Consider the following 24345-nt stretch of genomic DNA (forward strand, 5'->3'; position numbering starts at 1 on the left):
GTTCATTAGCTGGTAGACCATCTTGGACTATCCATCTGGTTACATCAACAAACCAGCTATATCAGCTTAATGTGGTCAAGCTATTTGAAGATAGTAGCTGGTGGACCAGCCAATAACCAGTTTGGACCAGACAGATACCAGCTACCATGATTTAAAACATCTACATTTTCCAGCCCAAATCCCATGGAGGGTTACAGTCTCTGGGCAGAGTACTCCATATGGAAGAGTCCCTTTTCTGTACTGTTCGCTCAAGGCTACAAACCCTAAAAAAAACATCTATCCGTGTGTGTGCTGTATTCCCAGTAGGGAACCATGCTCATAATGCTTCAATGATGCGGTGTCTGTAGGGGGGAGGATTTCTCAAACTCTTCTTTTTAAATGCTGATCTTGAGTGTGTTGTGGCTGGTGAAGCCAGACAGACAGAAAGACAGACACACAGACAGACGACTACATAAATGACCCCCTTCCAGACACGTCAGCAGATCCAGTCAGCCATGCACTTTCTGCAAAACAACACAGCAGCTCCGCAGAGTTCATGGTCAACAGTGGAAAAAGACAGAGGTTAAATAAAAAAGACCCGGGAGGGGTGGGGGTCTAGGAGATGATAACAAGGAAGGAATCATGGAAAGAAAACATAGAGACGAGTAATTAGAAATATAAGGACAAGCTTAATACAACCAAAAAATATGAAAATATGCCGTTAATCATTCAGTTGGCAAAACATCCTTCCAAAAATCACCTATTTTAGGAAATTCAGGATTGCAAAGAATTAAAAGTGAGCTACGATCTTAGGACCCCAGACTTCATAAAGATCAAAACCAAGATAAACAAAAGAAATGTGGCATGGTTTAAAGCAGTCAAAGCGGTCAGAGGTCAAATTGCTTATAGTTAATGTATCTAGTTTATCTTCACCTGTTAAGAACAAAGATTTTCATCAGTGATTGAACTGCGATCTTTGACCTCTGTCAATAAGCCCAGTTACACAGTTCAAAGGTTAATGAAGCTCGTAAAGCAGTCCGAGCAACATGTGATTCCTGAACAAGTCATCGTTTCCTGTAAAAATCAATTCTACTTTGTTGATTACAGGGGGCGGTGACATTATAAACTGGACTTTAGATGCAAACAAGTATGAACATGGATGACTTGACAAGAATTTTTGTGTCTTGTAAATGTAGGAAGGTTTCATACCAAGCACTCAAAAAATGGTTAGAGAGAGTTAAATTAACTTAGATGGGTCACCAAAACCTGTGTTGGGGTGAAACACAGAATTTTTTAGGTACATTTTTCCCAACAGTTCCCAACCAAGGGTGAGGGAAATGGTTTTTGTTCATTTGAAATAAGTGACTTATGTAGGAGCCTTTGAACAACACTGCATGATTTACCCCCAGAAGGCCTTTGTTTATCATCGTGAAGCCATTTGGATTTATTTTGTGAAGGATGGATGCACATTTTTAGGACTAAAAGGAGTGGACCCCAAAATTTGATAAACTGAAAGATCTAAAACATTTTCTAAAATAACTGAAAATGTGTTCGTCTGAAAAATGATGGACATATGCATCTCGGACGGCCTCGGGGTGAGTAAATCATGGGTTTAATATCATTTTTGGCCAAACTATCCCTAAGATCACATGTGAGTTAAGAGTTTTACGGGTAAGATTAAAAAAATCTGTTGGAGCTGATGGTGTATTGGACATTGCAGACGCACTTCCAGCTACCCGAGTTTGAATCTCGGCTCGAGGTCCTTTGTCAATCCCATACCCCTCTCTCCACCCTCTACTTTCCTGTCGCCTCTTTAAATACTGTCTATCAAATAAAGGGAAAATGGCCCAATTACTTAAAATTCTAGATGTGACATTTAATTACTTATGATGTCAAACCCTGCTTTTGTGAACCTTCCATAAAAACACAATCAAACTTCCAAATGTAACCTATTTAAGCTTTAAGCTATTCAACATTGTCAACAAGCTCAACATCTGCCTGACAACAAGAGAGTTGGTGACGGGCGTCCCAGGGCGGGCGGTTCCATCCATCCAGGATCCAAGTACAACTCCAGAGTAACTAAATAATTAAACCTGCGATGTCGTGTATCTAAAAGTGATAGATCATTAAAATGTAAAGACCCTTCAATGCAAGAGGTGTGTGTTTGGGAAACCTTGCGAGGGTCCATCTTCACGCCTGGGCTGGTCAGACGTCCCATGCTGACTGTTAGGGGACAAGGGGTCTTAAATCGTTTAACTATTGATAAAGCTGTGAAACAACATGTCTAGTCAAAGATGGGGCAGTGGAGGGAAGTTAAGTAAAAAATAAATGGACCTTTTTATATTTGAATGCAAATGAAGTCAGTGTTCTGCGAAAATCGCTTTGTTACTTTCGTCTCACATTACTTTTGCCACAGTTCTTCCTTATCTTAACATATATCAGTGACATTGGTTTGTCTCAAGATGCACACCAGTATTGCTTTTTGGAAGGTATTATTGTAAAAACTAAATATCCTAATATAACTAAGACCTAGTCCTGGATTAATCTAAACCATGTCTAGGAAACTGCCGCTTAATGAGTTTGTATATAATATCAGGCCAAAGTATCATGTAAAGATGGGACGTTGGTGTGACTAGCATAACCAGCTAAGATTTCTTGTAATACCAGTGTATCAAGCAGCTACACAAGTAAGACCAGCTAAATTCTTTTAAACCGGTCCACCACTGGACTAACCAGACCAGTACCAAACCAGCTCTGTCCAGAATGGAAATTCATGAGCTTTTCAAATCTATTTTATCCGAATCTATTTTTCTTTAGTCTCTTTGTATCTCGGTTTTTATTCATCTCTAGATGAAGATGTTGACAGTTTCCATTTGGCTGCTCACCAGATCTCATCGCCGTCTGTGTGTGTGTGTGTGTGTGTGTGTGTGTGTGTGTGTGTGTGTGTGTGTGTGTTTGTACGAGACAATGAGCATTGAAGTGCTCACTACAGAACAATACCTCCTCTCCCCTCCTTTGAGCTTTCTGTCAATAGAAAGAAAATTTGACAAGATTCCCCCTCTTAATCCCAATTCACTGTCATTTCTGCCTGTCTTTCCTATTTTTCCATCTTCCTATATCTGTCTGTCTCCTTCCATCCTTTTTAACTCTTAAACTCTTCACCTTTTGTCATGGGCGTTACACACAGGACTAAATGACTTTGTATTCGATTTTCATTTCTCCCGTAGCGAGCGTGCATGACAGATTTATTGCATGCTTTCCAAGATTGATTTATATGAATTTCAATAATAAATAGTATATGTCACACTTTTTTACGCCATTTAGTGTGTTTAGGAAAGATAAGCGATGGCAGCTCGTGACTGCTCATCAGAGGGGCGCAAATTCAAATTATGTGTTCGGAGTGTCATGTGTGTTGCTTGTGTTTTCAAAATATGTGTTTGTTGCGTCATGTGAACCATGTGCATCACGTGTTTTGTCAAAATAAGTGCTTGCTGCATATGCGTCAAAACCGTTTATGATAATACGCTTACGTTCACAAAATACACGCAAGACACTTCCTTAACAGTAAACTCTGATTACGCATGAGATTACGCGAGTAAGTTAGTGTTAACAAGACACGCGATGCACATAGGATCACTCGATGTGCAGAACACATATTTTGAAATTAAGAACCACACACATGACGAACTACATACATGTTGTGACGAACTTCGCATCAAGCGCACTCGAAAAAAGAAGTCACCGGCCGCCACTGAAAATAACATGTACAATTTTGATGTATTAGCATTGATTTAAGTAGCATGTAAAATAATGTCATTTAAGGTAACAGAAAATATCTGTTGACTTAAAATATTTATTTTCAATTTAAGAAATATCAAATGCAGAAGTTAGTAGCAAAACTTGTGTCCGAAACAGCTTCCTATACACTTATATAGTGCACTATTTTAGCGGACAGCCATTTGCAGTGGTGTCCGAAATTAAAGTGGACATTACCGAGTGTGCTTATTCACTCCCATAATGCACCACAATAATTACTGTACAACCGATGTACACTCAACAGTTAGATGCTACCTCTTCAGCGTGAGAAGTGTGCCAAATGAACTCCTGCATCTTGACACAAGATGCCACCCACAGCACTTAGTGTCCAAATTCACTCATTTGTTTTCATTTACTTATTCAACTGGACTATATTAGCAAACTAATGCAGGGAATAGGGAATGAGGGTATAGGGGGCAATTTCGGACACAGCCTTGGTAAAAACTGATTCTTTCATTCATTACAAACGAAAACAAAATGTGGAGTATTTTATATTAAAGTACATTACATTGGTATATTTAAAGGGCCCATGGCATGAACATGTTAGCATTGCCACTTTGTAGGTGTGAGCAAAAATTAGGATATTGAAATTTAGCCCTCCTTATGATGTCATAAGGAGCTCTTATTATAATAATACCACCCCCTTAATATGCACTATTCAACCACAGCACTGCCATTTAGTGCAGAAAGAAAGAAAGAAAGAAAAAATAATTGACACCACAATTGAGTTTGAATTGCATCAAACCATCATCATTGTGATCAGTGTTTGCACTTCATCTGCTCATTTGCATTTTAAATGACACACCCAAAACGACACATTTTACAAAGTGGCAATGCTAACATTTTCATGGCATGGGCCCTTTAAAATAAAAATAATCTGAAATCATTATTCCCTTATGGAAAATCTGGAAAATGTGCTTTGACTTTATGTTTAAGTTCTACCATAAAACCACTGAATTTACTTCGCAACATGGCTGTTCGATTCAAATAAAGGTTTCGCTTAGTTATAAACAATGAGATCATCATAAGACTGAAAAATATTGAACCAAACTAAATAGCTGTAGCACACACATAAGCATCTGCACAAACAAAATTGTAAACAGAAGTGGTTCATGACATTGTCCTCATAGAGCCTGAGAGACGATGACTTCTATACAAGACGTATTCGGCTCTTCGTCTGTGCAAAACTCCAACCCAACAACACACCCTAAATATAAACAGCTATTATGGTGAAGGCGTCCATATGTCACTCCACAGAAGCAACTACTCGAGTACTTCAGCTTTGACAAGGGCAATTATTTACTCTTTAATTACTCATTAAACTCTTCACACTAACAACTACACAACAGAACGGGTTTGTGAATGGTTCCCTGTGGGAAAATTAGGCAAACTTTTTTTTTTGATGCGGCAATTACTACTTTTTAAATGTCACATAAAACAAGCAAAGCGTGATTGGTGGATTAAATTCATATTTTAAACGATGGCTCATTAATTTCATGAATTCCCCCAAGTGTGCTCTGATTGGCTGTGACTGCATCACATGACTATAATTCAGCCATTAATGAAAAGAGACAATTATTTCCCAGAAAGCAATAGCCGTCATTTTTTACTTTCGTCATTTAACTATAGATATAATCTGGCTAGCTAAAATAAAATTGAATTGTGTTATATGTCATTTTTGCCAAAATAACTTGTATTTGTGCTGTATAATATTTCAGCATGTAAGCAGTCAACAGTGATTACAAGATGGTTTTATTTATTCATTTTATTTTATTTATTTTTGGGCTATCTATTAACTTTTCACTGACTTTTAGTCTAGACCTATGGGCTACGTTTGGCTATTAGATGTCTTTTTTAAGGCAAAATTGCTTGCTGGATTGTTGATAGCAGTTGTGCATGGACACAGTGTACAAGTAAACACTCAATCGTGACACAAACTATTTTAATGCGTCTCAAGTTTAGTTTTAATCCCTCATAAGAAACTCTATCATGAAAGCGGTCTGAGACCAGGATTAGTTCTTGAGCTCTAATCCAAACTCAGTTTGCAGGTCGATACTCTGAATCCAGCTTTCATGTCCTAACGTTTCGTAGACAGTGAACTAATCTTTTAATCAAATACAGATCCACTAAAAAGAAAAGCGAAAGGTTAATCCCGTCACTTTTATCGCATGACATCCCTGCCTAGCATAACAAAGGTAAAATGCATAAGCATTTTTTTAAACCTGTGTTTAAACTGTGGCCAACAGTTATTGAACAGGAATATAAAGTTTAAACAGCAACAAAACTAACTGAGATTAAGATGTTAATGGACAGGCGACGTAAATGAAGCGTTGACAGTTGATTAATGTGCTAATTAGAAACTGCGATTATGCTCGGCAAGCAAATTTATTTCTGTCGGGTTTACTCATTTGTGACTACATCATAATTTGACTTCGGGACAAATGTTTGCAGAACTCAAATGCTTTCTACCCTTCTTCATTTCATCATAATACATATTGATACATATTTTACAATGTTTGGAAAATTCCTCCCTTCATCAAAACTATTTTTATATTAGTCGTAGCATTTGCTTCATTTTATCTAGAAACAACAAACTCTCTACACTACAAAAATGACTTTCTTACTTAGTATTTTTTTCTTGTCTTCAGTACAAATATCTAAAATTCTTAAATGAAGATACATTTTCTTGATAAGCAAAATGACCTAAGAAAATAAGTCAAGTTTTTACATTAAAAATATAAGATTTAGCGTTGGGAAAAGATTAATCGCGAATAATCGAATACAAAATAAAAGTTACTTTTTGCCTAATATATGTGTGTGTAATTATTATGTATATTTAAACATATATTTTTATTTATGTGTGTTATTTATTCTTCATATTTTTGTCTTGTTTTCAGTAAAAATATCTAGAATTTCTTAAATTAAGATGCTTTTTCTTGATGAGCAAAACGACCCAAGAAAATAAGTCTAGTTTTTAGACCAAAAATATGAAATTTAAGTGATTTCGTGCATAAAACAAGCAACAAAAATCTTCCAATGGGGTAAGCTAATTTTTCTAGAATTTTTCTTGAATTTAGTGTTTAAGAAAAATTATCAAGATTTCTTTTTTGCTTACCCCACTGGCAGATTATTTTTGCTTGTTTTATGCACAAAATCACTTAAATGTAATATTTTTGGTCTAAAAACTAGACTTATTTTCTTGGGTCATTTTGCTCATTAAGAAAAAGCATCTTAATTTAAGAATTTTTAGATATTTTTACTGAAAACAAGACAAAAATATGATTTTTTTTCTTGAAAATCATTTTTTGCAGTGTATATATTTTTTAAATGTATATATATAATATAGAATATATTAAAATAAGAATAAATATATATACACATGTAAATGTTTCTTAAATACATACATGAATGTGGGTGTGTATTTATATAAACACAATAATTACACACAGCACACAATTTTATTTTTGTGATTAATCATGATTAATCTTTGCCCAGCACTAATAACAATTTAGTAAAATTGGGCTCAAAACAAGCAAAAAAAATCTAAAAATGAGGTAAGAAAATTTTTACTGCATTTTTCTTGAATTAAGTGTTATAGATAAAGTTTTTTATTTTATCCCATTAGCAGATTTTTGCTTGCTGTAAGTCAAAATTCTCTTACATTTTATGTTTCTTGTATAAAAACTAGACTTGTTTTCTTAGGTCATTTTGCCCTTCAAGAAAATACATCTTGATTTAAGAATTTTTCGATATTTGTACTGAAAACAAGACAAAGTCAAAAAAGTCATTTTTGCAGTGTACTGGTATTTAAATTGGGTAAAAATGGTTATGATTCTTTAGATATGGAAAGTATGGAAATCCACCATGAACAACTCGCCCACACAAACACACACCCGCCTCTTTCTCGCTGCGAGCGTTATTTTTTCTGGCCTGGTGCGACCAGGTGTGACCAGTCATGCATGTGTTTATACAACGGGTAGCTTACAGGCATAATGAACGGTCAAATAGATAAGGGCGCAAAAGAGCTCATTGTTCTCCAGCAGAAGATAATCATCTCTCAACTTATTCCCATGTCACTTTTTGTGTTTTGAAACCAACAAACTTCACCTGGGACTGGAATTTCGCCTCCCTGCAGATGGCAAACCTATTTTCACCGACAGCGTGCGTAAATTAAATTTAATAGATTTATCATAAAAGTTAATGTTTAAACACTCATCGCATTAAAATAATGGAAATATCCGCTTAGGGATAATATAAGAGTAAACAAGACTCTAACGATAGTTGCAAAGAGAAATAAAGAAAAGAAATGATAGGGGTGATAGTGAGAAAAGAAAACTCAAACTCAAAAAGAAAACTGTGCTTAATCGCAAATACATTTCTACCAAAACTTGCCTGGTTTGATGACACATTGGGGATATTTAGGTAAATGTATTAGAGGTTTCTTGCCTTATGGTTTTTTCCATGCCGGTACATCATCCAGTCTTCTCCATTCGTGCTAACTTCTAACTTGAAGGTTGTTACGTAGTAAGACTTCAGGGTCTCTTTGGAGACGGCTCCTTGTGTTGCAATCCCGGTCAGAACCTTAAGGAACTGAAGATCCACCTGGGAAAGAAACCTGATTGATGAGAGTGGGAAATATGGAGAGATATGCCCGACCGATTACACCAAACGTAGTCTCTGTTGACAGAAGATCAATGTGGATTTCTGAAGTGAGTAATGCACAGATCCTCTGCAGTTCACAACATCAATTTATACAGTAAATCTATTTTAAATGTGTATGAAAAAGACACAGAGGAGAAACTTTTGCCTAGTCAAGCAATATCTGTGAGCGGAAAACATACAGGATGTTGTGGCTTGCTATATTGTGAATATAGTGATGGCTTAAAGGGCCCAAAACCACTATAGCTTACTACTAGCATACAATTTTTTATCAATGCTACCTCCATCCTTCCACTAGAAGATAGTTATTATTTTTACTGTACCTTGTTCATGCAACTACCCTTTATATAGGTTAAAATTCAGGCCTTGTATGTACAGTAAATAAAAAAGCAGTACATGATTCATCACAGGTCTCATTAAAACCTCCTGGCCCCTCCAAAAAGTGGCAAAATCTCACCTTATCTGTCAAATATAAGATGGAAAGGCTCCCAGGCCCACTTATGGTAGTACCGGGATGCAGGTAAGAGGGGGGAGAGAGAGGATATGAATCCTAAAATCAATAACACTGGAGAAGATTGCTAACTACGGATTTCTCTAGACTGTCCTCATCCATCACAGAAACGTTAGCATCACAGCAACCCTCCACGCATCATCGGCCCTCACCAAGACAACAAACACAGGGCACGGGCTGAATGCTGCATGCTGACGGGCAAGATGAAGTGGTCCATAAAGAGCGTAGAAGTGTTTGGAAAATGTATAATATACCGAAGGTGTGTGGCTGTATGAGTGTGACTGTGAATTCCAGTAGATTAAAGTGCTGCTGGTTAAGGTTTAAAGCTTACACTGGTTAAAATGCAATAAGATTAAATAAACTACAAAAATAACCTATCATCAATTTATTAAAAAATATTTATGCTGTTCTGTGGTAGGCTTAAGAGGGTTTGCAGTTCGATTAGATTGCGGTTCAAATCTGATGTGATCTGATCCGAATGTGATTTAATGTAATTGTGATCTGATGTGATCAGATGTGAATGTGATCTACTCTGAATATTTAATGTGATCTAACGTGATTGTGATCATCTGTAAATCTGATCTTATGTGATTTTATGTGAATGTGATCAAATGTTAATCAGATCTTACATTATTTTATGTGAATGTGATTTACTTTGAAAATCTGATGTGATCTAATGTAATCATGATCTTATGTGACGTTATGTGACTGTGATCTACTGTAAATCTGATTTTACATAATCTTACGCGAATGTGATCAACTGTAAATCAGATTTTACGTGATCTTATGTGAATGTGATCTACTGTAAATCTGATTTTACATGATTGTATGCGATTTACTGTAAATCTGATCTTCCATGATTGTATGTGAATGTGATTTACTGCAAATCTGATCTCACATTTTTTTATGTGAATGTGATTTAATGTAAATCTGATATTACATGATCTTATGTGAATGTGATCTACTGTAAATCTGATCTTATGCGAATGTAATCTACTGTAAATGTGATTTTAAATGATCTTATGCGAATGTAATCTACTGTAAATCTGATCTTAAATGATCTTATGCGAATGTGATCTACTGTAAATCTGATCTAACATAATCTTATGTGAATGTGATCTACTGTAAATCTGATTTTACATGACTGTATGTGATTTACTGTAAATCTGATCTTCCATGATTGTATGTGAATGTGATTTACTGCAAATCTGATCTCACATTATTTTATGTGAATGTGATTTACTGTAAATTTGATCTTATGGAATATGATTTACTTTAAATCTGATATTACATGATCTTATGCGAATGTGATCTACTGTAAATCTGATCTTACATGATTTTATGTAAATGTGATCTACTGTAAATCTGATCTTATGTGACCTAATGTGAATGTGATCTACTGTAAATCTGATCTTACATGATTTTATGTGAATGTGGTCTACTGTAAATCTGATCTAACATGATCTTATGTGAATGTGATCTACTGTAAATCTGATCTAACATGATCTTATGTGAATGTGATCTACTGTAAATCTGATCTTAAATGATTTTATATGAATGTTTTCTACTGTAAACCTGTTCTAACATGATCTTATGTGAATGTGATCTACTGTAAATCTGATCTTACATGATTTTATGTGAATGTGATCTACTGTAAATCTGATCTATCATGATCTTATGCGAATGTGATCTACTCTGAATATATGATGTGATCTAATCTCATCGTGATCTTATGTGACCTAAAGTAAATGTGATCTACTGTAAATCTGATCTTATGCGAATGTAATCTACTGTAAATGTGATCTTAAATTATCTTTACAGATTTACTGTAAATTTGATCGTATGGAATATTATCTACTGTAAATCTGATATAACATGATCTAATGTGAATGTAATCTACTGTAAATCTGATCTTACATGATTTTATGTGAATGTGATGTACTGTAAATATAATCTAACATGATCTTATGTGAATGTGATCTACTCTGACTATCTGATGTGATCTAATGTCATTGTGATCTTATGTGACCTAATGTGAATGTGATCTACTGTAAATCTGATTTTACATGATTTTATGTGAATGTGGTCTACTGTAAATCTGATCTATCATGATCTTATGCGAATGTGATCTACTCTGAATATCTGATGTGATCTAATGTCATAGTGATCTTATGTGACCTAATGTGAATGTGAACTACTGTAAATATGATCTAATCTTATCTATGTGAATGGGTTATGTGTATATGATCCAATGTGAATGTAATCCATTATAAACACCTCACCTGTATAAACTCCCTGTTGCTGTCTTCACTAGGTGTCCAGGCATTGTCCTCGTTGTTTAACCGTGCCTGGCGAGGCTGCCAGCGTCCATCATAAAATGAGGAAGAGGCTGTGATTTGATCATCAGAGATCTTAGCAGACTCCATTCCAAATGCATTGCTGCAGTGAAATGCTGAATAACAGAGAGATTTTTAAAATGTCATTGATCCAAATTAGTGCCTATTATTGATCAAATAAAAACAAATATTCACAAACATCATAGCCTACTTCTATAATCCCTTCAAACCTTGAAGGATCTTACAAACAAGCTCCGTCCTACATTTCGCTCTGAATAATTTGTTTTAATCAGAAATGGCACACACTAATGAAGCTAAATGAATTGTGAATGCTGTTTCATGTCGTCTTAACGGAATAAAATAACTCTTTACACTTACTGTCAGTGACTTCCTTGCGAGTCATGTTATAGCGGGCAGAGAAACCATCTTTGGCCACGGCCATGTCAGTGTGGAAAGACAAAGACAGAAGTCCCGTTGAAGACTGGATCTCTGGAGGAATTTTAGTCCCACAATATCGGCCAATCAGGGGACCCACTAAAAAACAGAAGGAAACCAAAACGTTGAGAATCAGTCATGTAATTGATTTGAGCTGATCCTGCATCAGTTGGAGAGGCTAGAGCTTTTCCTGCTGTAAATGTAAAGTGGATCTGCTGAGACCTAGCATGCCTCAGATTCCAGATCCTGGATTATGAGCTTTCCTCACAGTATTCCCTTTATTTCTCTCTCTGCTGATCCCTGATTTACTTTTCCTCTGCCTGGCTCCATGATCTTCAGATGTCAGTGTGACAGGAGCCAAGTTTTATCCTGTATTCAGGAGCTTGTAAGAAAATAAGTCGGGACATTTGGAGACTTTCTGTGCAGGTGGTTGAGATCTCAAACTGTGCTCAGATTTGCCAAAATTGCACAGATTTTGACAGTCAGGAATTCAAATATTTCTCCCCAGAACAAAGTACCAAATGAGTTAATTCTCATTTGTGTTCTTGTGATTATTTGAATACATTTAAAGGGAAGCAACTAAGACCATTTTAATCTTTCAGTCTCCTCAGATGAACTTTATCTGAAATGATTCTCCGGCATCATATGTCAAATCAGAGCTATTAATGTGTTTGCAAACAAGATAACATTTCTTTTCACTTTTTTAGAGGAAGGAATCTGAGATAAGATCCAACTGAAGACAGACTGATATAGGAAGATGATAATGAAGGATTGTTGAGAGAACAATAAACGGGTCATCTTGAAGGAAAAAGCTCTGTAAGATGTTGACGTTTCTTAAATATTGCGCTCATTGGGCATGTTTGGAAGACCATAAAATAGTTTTTTATTACCTCAATGGTTACTCTAATTGCATGGTGCTTACAATGTAAAATTAATGGGTTCGACTAGAATAAGAGATAACAAAATCTCACCTTGTGGAAGGCCGTCCCACACATCAAGCCAATCATATTTACACTCTCCTTCCCCCATCAGCAGAGGGTCATTCTCCAGATCGAAGGTCTGAAAGGTGAGCGTGACCTCTGTCTGAGGTGGGGCGATGATGATGTAGGAACATTCCAAATTGTGAGGATACTTGTCCGGAAAACCAGGAGACTCGATCACCCCAGACGAGGCGCTGAAATTTAGGAAACAGTGCTCGGCACCTGGAGAGTGAACAAGCAATGGCAAAAATAAGACACAGTTGTCGTCCAGCAAATGAACAAACTTTTAAGAGGGAACACAGATTAGACTTTCTGGTGTGTTTTATACTGATATTTTCAAGTTTTTAAAATTGGTTTTTGAAATGTTTTACTCCTTTTGTTATTTTAAGTTATTAATTGAAATGTAGAAAATTGTACTAAAAAAGGCAGGTGGTTTGATTATAGAAAACCTATAGAAGTTTTTTCTTCTGCCAATTTTAAATAAATGTATTATTAATAAAAATTACAATTAAAACCAGATTTACCATTTCATTATCAAAACTGTGCCAAAATTGAAAATTAAATAAATGTGGCAATGAGACAAATGTGAAAAAGAAACTGCATACAATATATTTTAGTGAATCTGGTTTTATTTATTTTTATTATTAATGTATTTATTTAAAATTTGCAGAAAAAAACTTCCAGATGCTATAAAAAAATCACATTTGTTATAGATCTTTGTTAAAGCTTATAAATATACTACATTAAGTTTAATTAAATTGAATATACAATTCATTTCAACTTCGTGACTAGTGAGGAGTAGCCATTAAATATAAAAAAATAAAATTGAATTAGCTCAAGTTATTTCAATTTTATTTGTATAGTTGATAAACTGTAAACAAATTGGTTTTACATACTATATTCAGTTTTGACCTAACTTATAAGAACAAGTTAAAGTTGTTTAAATTATTTTTTTTAGGTTAAAGTAACAAAATATATGTTGAATGCAAAATGTTTTTTACAGTGTAGCAACTCCTCACTAGTCAAGAAAGTTGAAATGTATTGTAAATTCAAATTGATTAAACTTAAAAAATTTAAGTGCAACAAGCCACTCTACAGAACATAACTTTATGTGCTATGCTTATTGTTGGCTCTTCATGCAAAATGTAAAATGCTGCTTCATTTGTACAGTAAGTCATTTTGGATAAAGGCATCTGCTAGATGAAGAAATGTAAATGTAAACATTTATCCCTAACTTAAAGTCAATGCATTATTTTTCTGTCATAATTTCAGCTTGTTAAACAAAAACATTGATCCCAAATGTTTTTTCGTAAAAGAGAGCTACATTTTCCAAAACAATCGTTCCCTTCAGCGATATTCTGGTGAACATGTGCTCTGTTTTTCATAGTCATGATGATGCATGTGCATGTGTTTACCAGACACAGCAAGGGAATGTCATAAAACGCAAGCGTTCCTGGCCTCTGTGAATGCTTGCACGCCCCTCTCTCTCTCTCTAATTCACATTTCAAACTGCTGTTCAACCTCTCTACTCCCTTACTCGCCGTGCCACCGCACCTGGTATGCGGTATGAATACAGAACAGAGAAGGAGCCAAAACAACAAAAATATATATAATGAGGCGGAGAGGAGGCAGAAGGCAGCTAGCAAGACTAAATATAACAGGAATCAGATTTTGGCTGTACTGTAGATGGCCAAAAGTTATGCTCACCTTGAGTAGATGTGTAACCCATATCCAAAATCCCTTGCATATTTTTTGGTGTAGGTTGTGTTTACATAGAAATGCTCAATTCAGCATTTTTGCAATCAACTTGCATTAGCATCGCAAAGGTCATGCGTTCAATTCTGGGACACTGATCCGACAAATATGGAGACTGAATGCACTGAATGTGTGTGAATAGATCTAATGGGTGCAACAACAAAATAAAATACAAAGTGCCGAAGAGCCCACATTACAACCAAGCAAGCAATTTTGCATTTAAAAGACATCTAATAGTCGTCCAAACACAACCCAGATGTCTAGGCTAAAACAAGGCAAAATTCAGGCTTATAATTTGCATGAATTGTAACACATCCTCTACAATGAGATTCGACTCGGTCAAACCACGCGCAAATTACTTTGTGGTCTTTCTTGCTTGTTTCTCACAAGAGTGGAACTGTCAAACCAAAGCTATTTTCTCGCCTGCACCCTCCAGAATATTACTACCGGTAAACAGCCCGTGTTGAGGGAAGCAAATTACCCAGAATCTTATAGAAAGAAGAGACAGGAGGTCAGTGTCTCAACGTGCCTAATGAGGATCAGCAGACTCGGTCGACTCCAGGCCGGATGAACAGCAGGTTCTAGCCTGCTTTTGACACGGCATACACGAGAATGACGGCTCATACCGCGGTAAATGCAGTGTTGGTACATATTCAGACCAAAACCCTGGGAAGCCACATGCGGGCACTGGGGAAGCAAAAATGAGCCTAGCGCACACGCGAACACATGCACGTATACACATATACACGAGCCGTTTCAAATGTTCGCCCACACACCGAGTGATGCAAATATCATTGGTTTGTGTCACTTCGGAGGCTGAAAATGCATTCAATATCAGACACAGAATGGCAAAAAATTCAGATCATTCCCAGAGTATATTCTTAAAGCGGAAGTCCACCCTAAAACAACATTATGCTCCAACACTATATTTCATGCCATATATGTAGTTGATTGTGCTGCCATCAAATGTACTAACTCCATATAAAAAATTAAAGCTTTTAACTGCTACAGTAACGGTGATTTGACGCGTCATCAAATCACCGGAAGAAAAATGCACGACTACATTAATTCTGAATGTTCTAAATGGGGGCGGGTCTTGAGGCGAGATGATTGACAGTAGATGATAACGTTTTTGATTGACAGCTGCACAGAAGCTAACGTTAGCTTGCTTTGCTCGTGTTTATAATAACAACAACATGATAATAACTTTCTACGTAGTATGTTTACCGTAGTTACACAAAACAAGCAACAACTAAGCCAAATGATGTTTTAGATATTTTAACAATTTTACATTACCTGCGTCCGCGGAAAAACTGGGCTGAAAACAGTACTCAAAATCTTCCTGACGAAAGTGCTGGCTGCATATTCAAAGTAGTGTAGTGGTGGGTCAGCTGAGGGTCGCGTTGATGTCAACAATAAAAACTCCCGGTGGCCTGAATTTGTTGTCCTTACATCCACATACTGCACAGGTTCTAGTCATCTTTTATCGAGGGCTTTGGTGATTTCCCCCTCAGAGACGGTTAAAGCGGAGTTACTCTTTGGATGGGTTCGTCTGCCGGCTAACTTCAAGTTGACTTGAGTTGATTTGAGAGCTAGTTGAGCGGTAAAAGAAGTTATAAGGCTTGTTCAACTTCATGTGGCGTTGCAAGAATCGACAGCGGGATGACGTCAAAGTACCGCGAGAGCGATTCGCGAAATCATACGGAGGAGTTTGCTTTTAAATCCCTTTCGCGGAACCTTGACGTCATCCAGCTGTCGGTTCCTGCGGCGCCGCATGAAGTCAAACAAACCTGACGACTGCATCGAACAGTGGTTAGTGGGTGGAGCTAATGAATCAGTTTCGCGCAGTGCATTCTGGTTAATTGTGTCCATTAAAGACCGTTACGAAAATTCCGCTTCAACACACTATCAATCTAATAATCGAAATCGTGCAAATTTATTTATTTTTCCTCATGTATAATGCAAAGTGGACATAAATTACCCGTGATAAACAGGCTAAAATGTATAGATTGGACTTCCCCTTTAAGGAGCTTCACAACACCTGCCGAGATGAAGTGCACAAGGGAGAATGACGGTGTATGCAGATTTTCAAATGATAAAATACCTTCTTTATTCAGGTTTATTGCAAACTGATAACTGAACGTAAGCCAATCGTAGGTTGACTTCCTCAAGGGAATTTGTGGTGCCTTAAAACAACCGGCTTTAATTAACAATGAAAGAAGTAGTGAAGAAATAGGCCAGTAGAAGAATTTGGGTGGCACTTGATTAGTGTTGACAGAGAGAGAGAGACAGAGAGAGAGATTATTTTTTGTTGTCTGCTTTGAGCCGCTAGGTTCACCTTTCCGCCCTGCGATCTAGCCAATAGTATAGCTGTACAAGACCTATTTGGGGGGTATTCAGTAAGGCCCCTTCTGATTGGTCTAAGCATGCAACACACAAATGACACAATTCTTCGCTATATGGATATCGCACATACCGTTATATCAATAACTTATGGGGATTTATCGTGCAGCCCTAATTGTAATTAATAAATTGTTTTACATCAACTCACGAACCCCTTAGGATTCCCACACGAACCACCAGGGTTGCCGACCCCAGTTTAGGAAACCCTGCACTACGCCACAGCATTATCTCCTCCAGCACTGGGTCGTCCTGTAAAAGTCCACTTCTATTACCTCACTTGGCCGTCTGCCCTGTAAGTGCAAACCCTAGGACTGCACGAGTGCATTGTGTGTTTGAAAAGGCAGACACGAGGGGTATGCATGCATGAGTGAGCACTCTTGTGTGACTGCTTATTAGTTCATGCTCATGAACATACCGAAAACAGCTTCTTCCTCAACCCCGGGACATGCACCCCGCTGCGCCGCGCCGTCTGCAACCCGCCTGCCACTCCAGTGGTCATAAAGGAGGCGTGGCAATGAAAGGGTTAGTTGCTGGGCAGAAACTCGGGTGTCGTGAGCACTTAAGTTCATACGAGCGATCCGGCCGCAGGATCTGAGGGATTTCCTCCCTCTGGTATTGTCACTGGTCTAACTCACTCTATGTGACCTCTCATTGGATGAGAAAGACTCTTGTCGCTGCATTATTCACTTGCACCGGTCACTTAAAATCACCTTGAAGTCCGTAAAAATGTGTAGCAAGCATAGCCTGGCCAAATCTTTATCTGTCTATTGATCCATCCATCCATCCATGGAGGTTTTAAAATGCCATGGTTTACAAGAGACAGATAGCGACTGCTTCAAAGCAACTGTTAAAGTGGCCGTAAATTCCTTTGGGCGTCCATGATGGCCTTCAGAATTCTTTACCACCACAGGTGGGGGACGGAGCTACCGTCACCAAGAGCGACAGACATCTCTGACCCTAATGACTTCCTATAGGTCGTCCTTTGAGTGCACTCAGCAGGCAACAGCGATGAAGGCCTGAAGGCTGCTGAGCAGGAAGTCTTCCGCAGTAACCGTAGCAACAGCATCCGAGTCACGTGACGGGGCAGGAGGGGTTGTTGTCTGTTGTGTTGCATGTGCCATTGGGGGCAACAATCTGGTATGACTAAACTGGGGCAGCGATGGGGGTAAATGCCAGAAGGTTTTCTCGGTTCTCCTTGAGAACCCAGAGACGGCTGATGGGTCCATGACGTCTTATAGGTTAAAACATCTTCATTTGATTTGGGTTCAACAAAATCTACAGTCAAATGCTTTGGAAAAATGACATTGGGGTTAGGGGCGGGAGTTTCATTATTGTGAGGCATGTGATCTTAGTTGAAATTTAGAAATGCAAGAAACTTTGGCAAAGTTCTCCATTCAGTTTCCATCTAATCTCATTGCTGTTGAAAAGACAAAATACATTTAACTTTACTTTCCTTTCATGACACTATTTAGCACTGAAAATGTCGTGTCTCTGAGCAAAACAAGTCAAGTTGCAAAAGGGCAAACAATGTAAGTATCACAGGTCAGCTGTAATGATCCTCGAAGATGCTCTACAAAACAGTGTGATTGCATGTTAGCTCAGGGTCATCTATACAGCAGCTTGTGTTTATATGGTTTGTTCTCGCCTCAAGTGATGGATAAGGAGAATAAGCATCTGATTAAACTGTTCAGCAAAGATCATTATCTCACAGACGCCTCTCCACATAAACAGACACAAATGCTGAGGCTAAACACTTCCCACAATCCCACCGATTGCAGTATTTTGTGTAAACAACAGTTTCTTTCAAATTCGTTATAAACTATTTCGCCCCGAAACCTGGCATTTAGAAAATACACAGTCATTATTTTGTGGCGCACAAGAGGAGAGCATGTTCAATCATTTGTCTTATTTGCATAAAAACCTTTCTGGAAAACATTCAGAGCTTACACATAAAGTATAATGGTGCCATCAATTCCCACTGAGATGTTTCTGCTTATGAGTCTGGAAATCATAATTATAATATGATGTGGATTTATTGTTCACTGTTTTTTCCACTTCACAAGGAAAACAGAAAACTTTTATAGTGCCGGTATGAGGAAATGAAGATTTATTTGAAGAAGATAAATAAACGGAGTAAGATGGGAAATTTAAATCTGTTGAATTAAAAACAATTAAACTTAAATTATAGGATTGTTTACTGGTAAATGTTATTCTTTATCGGCAGTACAAAAACAGCATACAAACTAAACTGCAACATTGTAAGGACCTGTAGCTCAATCATTTGGTAAAGCATTGTGATAGCAGCGCAAAAGTCATGGGTTCTATCTCAGGAAACACACATACTGATAAAAAGTATACCTTGTAATCCACTGTAAGTTGATTTGGATAAAACCCAGACAGTAGACGACTTTGGGCCGGATCCACACCGGATTTGCACCGGATCAGCGCCAGAGCTGCTTACTTCGGCACAGATCCGGGCGGATCCGGCCATAGAGTTGTCTGCTGTTTGGGAAGCATCTGCCAACCCACCCTGACAGCAGACGACTCTGGGCCGGATCCGCACCGGATATGCACCGGATCAGGCCAGAGCTGCTGACTTCGGCACAGATCAAGAGCGGATCCGAGATTGGGCAGACAGTAGACGACTCCGGTTCGGATCCGCTGCAGAAGTCGGCAGCTCCGGTGTGGATCCGGAGTTGTCTACTGTCTGGGAAATTGATAAATGTATAAGTAAATATCCTCTATAGTGTTCCTGTAGCTCAACTGATACTGCAAAGGGCATGGGTTCGAATCCCAGGGAACACACATACTGAGAAAATGTATGGTTACACTACAAGAAGTTACTTTGGTTAGCATCTGCCAACCCAGACAGTAGATGACTCCGGGCCTGATCCGCACCGGATTCTACTGCGGATCAGGCACAGAGTCGTGTGTTTGGGAAAAATTAGGATAAAAAAAAGTAAATATCCTCTATAGTGTTCCTGTAGCTCAACTGATAATGCAAAGGTCATGGTTTCGAATCCCAGAGAGCACACCAACCTGATCTCACAAATTTAGTATAACTTCTGTGGAATATTTTGCTCATTTATCCATGTCATTGTCACAGATCTCCGCATTTTTCCGTGTCCGTACCACGGACATTCGTTTCCTTGTCAGTTTCACGTATTGGTTACTCCCTTTTTTCTATTTTTAATTATTGTCGCTTGGGTTTGGGTTAGGATGTCACTTTAAGTATTGGTTTGAACTATTTTTTTCCAGATTTTTAAACAATTGTCGCCTGACAATAGGGTTAGAGTTGGGTTTGTGTTAGGATGTAATTTTATGTAACAGAAAGTCGTTCTAACCCCAAACCCAAGGGAGAATGGTAAGATACAGTAGTAGGTAAAACAATTGATAACCAATACTTGAAACTGACACATAAAAGAAAGTCAGTGGTACAGACACAGAAAAATGCGGAGATAAATGAGCAAAATATTCTGTGACTTTAACACGGAAATTTTTGGAGATCAGGCTGGAGCACACATACTGAAAAAATGTATGATTACACTACAAGTCACTTTGGATAAATCCCAGACAGCAGACAACTCTGGGCCGGATCCACTGACTTCAGCACAGATCCTTAGCAGATCCGACCCAGAGTCGTCTGCTGTTTGGAATGTGTCTACAAAATACATAAACCTAGACATTTACAACTATTTCAAATACCATATACAAATTATGGTAAATTTTGATTCAATATTATTGCTAAATTGTTCATGCTTTTACATATAATAAGAAAAAGTATTTCGGTTTTTACACATTTTATCATGTTTCAATACATATCTCAGCCTAAATATAACTCAATGTAATTAATACTACCGGTAATTCACATCCATCAAGATTCTTTACCTGATATGGCCACTGGGCACATCTGAACAGAAACATATACTGTACAGGCACAGTCAGAAATCTATATTCACCATCCGCTATTAAAGCACATAAGATTCCAATAAAGAAAATGCACGGCACATCTTTATTAAATGATCTTCTCTGCCTGTCCCTGGTTACCATCTAAAATGAGATTGCGGGGTTATCACATGAGTCATGCTACTAGAGTTAGCAACAGTAGCCGTGGTAACACTACCTGAGGGCAAGAGTGATGATTTCAGCAATTACAGCGGTGAGGTAAACACTTGGAGATAAAATAGCTCTGCTGTTTTTCACATTAGCATCGATGAAGATGCTGTGCTTATGTTACAAGGCCAATCGCCGCTGTTGCGTGACAACACTATACGAGTGTGATATTTACTTACATTTATGCATTTGACAGATGCTTTTATCCAAAGCAAATTACGGTGCATTAAAGCTTTACATTTTGTCAATGTGTGTGTACCATGCAGTAAAACTGTAGTAACTGTAGTAAAACCATGGTTAATTTTCATAAGGGGAACCCACAAACTTTGCAATGCTCTACCAATTGAGCTGCAGGAACACTGCATGTGCATGCTATGCAATTGCTAATCTGACATTCACTGCTAATTAGTGATGCTAGTTACAGTATTAACCACCAAACCATAACTTTTAAACCGTCTTGCACAGAGATCAGTGTTACAGCAAATTGTGGTTTGTTGAGAAGAGGAGTAGACTACATTGGTTTTGCTAAATGATGGGATTTTAGGGTTTCAACATGCAAAATTGCTAAAAAAAAATTCACACAACCTAGCAGCCACCCAAAACACCTTAGCAACTCCATAGCAATGTGGTCAAATCAGCTCAGAACATTTAAGCAAGTGTATCCTTAGCAATGCCCTGGCAACTTTTCATAACACCCTTTCTACAAAATTGAAATATGGTAAAGCGAAAAGTATAGTCTGTTTTTTACGTGTACGCAAACGTATGCACACGGTCGAATGCACAGCCTTGCAAAGCACTCGTACATGCACCCACTTGCGCGTTGCGACAAAATGCATGCAGGGTTTCATAAATCTGACTATACTGTACTTCAGCCTTAAAGTGGTCATGTGAAAATCTGACTTTTTTCATGTTTAATTGTGTTCGCAGTGCTTCTATTAAACTAGAAAACATGAAAAACAACAACCCAGTAATAGTGTTGGGCGATATGCCCCATTTTGAGATCGTCCTATCGTCAGCCTGTGAGATCGGCGATACACGATAGTATCGGGGGGCGGGGCAGTAGTTTACAATTTTTTTTTATTTTTTAACGGCACTGCCATTTAGTGCAGAGAGAAAGAGAAAAAAAATTGACAACACAATTGAGTTTCAATTTCAACAAACCACCATCAGTGTTGCATTTAATTAGCTCATTTGCATTTTAAAGGACAAAAACGTGCACCTACAAAGTGGCAATTTTAACATGTTATAATAAATTATCTGTGGGGTATTTTGAGCTAAAACCTAACATATGCAGTTTAGGGACACCAAAGACTTATTTTACACCTTAAAAAAATCTTATAATATGACCCCTTTAAGCATGTAAGCGACCACATAGCAATAAGCTAGCACAACTCACGTTCAAACAATGTACGTTCTTAAGCATTGCCGTGCACATTTACTAGCATGTGGCAAGTGGTGTAAAGCTACTACAATAAATTCTGTGCAAGGCACAAACTACAAGTTGATTCTCTCCAAACTTGGTTATTCCCCAAGGACAGGAGATCACAGTCCAATTAAAAGGGCATTCCTGGCATGCTCGTGGATAGATGAAAAGAGTTAAGCATCGCCCCCCCTCTCCCCGCCTTTCCTCTAAACTCAGTTTATTTTCTTTTCTTCTCTCCCTTGATGTTTAATTGGTCTGGGAGTGTTTCGGAAACTTTGAGGGAAAGTTTAAAAAGCGTGTCTGAAGGCCATGCAGGGGGACTGAGAAGTCGCGACCTACTGGAACCACAAGTTAGAGATCGAAGAAGGTCACTCCGCAAATGAGATTTACAGAGCGCTTCGAAAATCGGCAGGATGAAGAACCTCATCCGTGACTCTCAAAAAAACCCTCCTCCAATCAGCCATCAATTAAAGGGTGAGACCGCATGTACACTTCACACATAAACACCCAGACCACTAACCGCCGAAGAAAACTATGCAGCTTGTTTCCACATCTGGAGACACAGTGACAGAAAGTCCATGACGTCTGTGAAGCATTCCAAAACTTTCTCAAAGAAAACTGTTTTATGACAGAGTATAAAACTCTCCATGAATTTTTTTGTTTAAGAAAAGATCAATGACCTCACGTATATTGTGGCCTGACATGTGTCTATTAATATTTATTACATTAAGCTCACACTGTGAAAAAGTCTGAGCATTGATAAAACGAATTACAGAATTAGAACGCTTGAGTTTGTTGTTGGCAAGCGAAGAATTATAAAAGGAAGAATTCTTCCCAGGATAAAAGCGTTCCGCTTCCTAACCACATGGGAACAAGCAGGATAGACGTCACTCACCGGTCTTGTAGATCTCATATCTCAGGGAGAAACCGGCACCCTGGTGCGCGTAATCAGACACAAACTTGATGTGGATGACGGGACCGGAGGAAATGATGGCAGGAGGAGCGATGTTACTGCAGTGTCTCCCCAGCAGGTCTGCAGATTCTGAATTCCCATCTCGGATCTCAATGAAGTCATATCTGAGAAGAAGAAAAAGGTCAATGTTTAAATGCACATTTCAGATTACACGTTATTTATGGCATAAGCTGGCTTTATTCGTAAAATCCTGCAAGAAACTGGGACATTAACAAGAAAAACAAGGATTTTATAAACAAGATTAGAGAGAGGTCTGCAGTCTATGCAAGAAACATCAAAAGACATTTTTATTATTTTATCGTCTTTCCAAGACGACGCTGATGTTAAATTATGAGCAAATGGAGATTTATCTCTTATGCGTCTTCACTTGAGTTTCAAAAGAGATATCAATGTGCAAAAGTATTTGATGAACGTATAATAGCATTCAGATAATATCATGATCCAACACCATCCCATATCAATTTGTACGTATTTTAGGAGGTGGCTAATTCGTATTTATTCATTTGTACATCTTTGAATAATTTGCCTTGACCCTGTGATGTTGGGGTTAGGGGCGGACTTTCATTATTGTTTTTTTTTAAATAATCATACGTTCTTGCACAATAACTTTGAACAAATTCCTACAAATTAGTCAACTCGTAAAATACGTACGAATTCTCGTGAGATCAGGCTGCATTATCTCATTTTTGACGGAGGTGGCTTTTAGAGACTTTTGCATTTGAGCTCCTCATTTGTTCTCTGGGAATCGAAGTTCGAACCACCAACTTTTGGGCTGCTTGCGCAATGCTCTACCAATCAAGGAACACCGAAACAACACTGATTCACTAAAAAACATTTAAAGGATATCCATTAAAGACCCCAGGATTTTCACCACTAGAGGTTGCTATTTTAAAATAACAAAGACGCAGCTTAAAATCGGCATGAAACAGAAGTAGCGATGGTTTATTTGCCACGTCGTGACA

At 37.8% G+C, this 24345-nt stretch overlaps 1 protein-coding gene across 2 annotated transcripts in view; it reads right to left on the minus strand.

Annotated features, from left to right (window-relative positions):
- The window catches only part of nrp2a (neuropilin 2a), an 87376-nt gene that overhangs the window by 32049 nt on the left and 30982 nt on the right, over positions 1-24345 (minus strand). For both annotated transcript variants that reach the window (XM_065254161.1, XM_065254162.1), the window contains exons 3-7: positions 23306-23487; positions 12708-12938; positions 11680-11835; positions 11248-11417; positions 8242-8397 (exon numbers count right to left, since the gene is read on the minus strand). In XM_065254161.1, the coding sequence (XP_065110233.1) occupies positions 8242-8397; positions 11248-11417; positions 11680-11835; positions 12708-12938; positions 23306-23487 (895 nt within the window). The remainder of the gene's footprint in view (positions 1-8241; positions 8398-11247; positions 11418-11679; positions 11836-12707; positions 12939-23305; positions 23488-24345) is intronic.

Source organism: Paramisgurnus dabryanus, chromosome 4 (genome assembly GCF_030506205.2).
Source record: "Paramisgurnus dabryanus chromosome 4, PD_genome_1.1, whole genome shotgun sequence".
In the NCBI taxonomy this organism is placed as follows: domain Eukaryota; kingdom Metazoa; phylum Chordata; class Actinopteri; order Cypriniformes; family Cobitidae; genus Paramisgurnus; species Paramisgurnus dabryanus.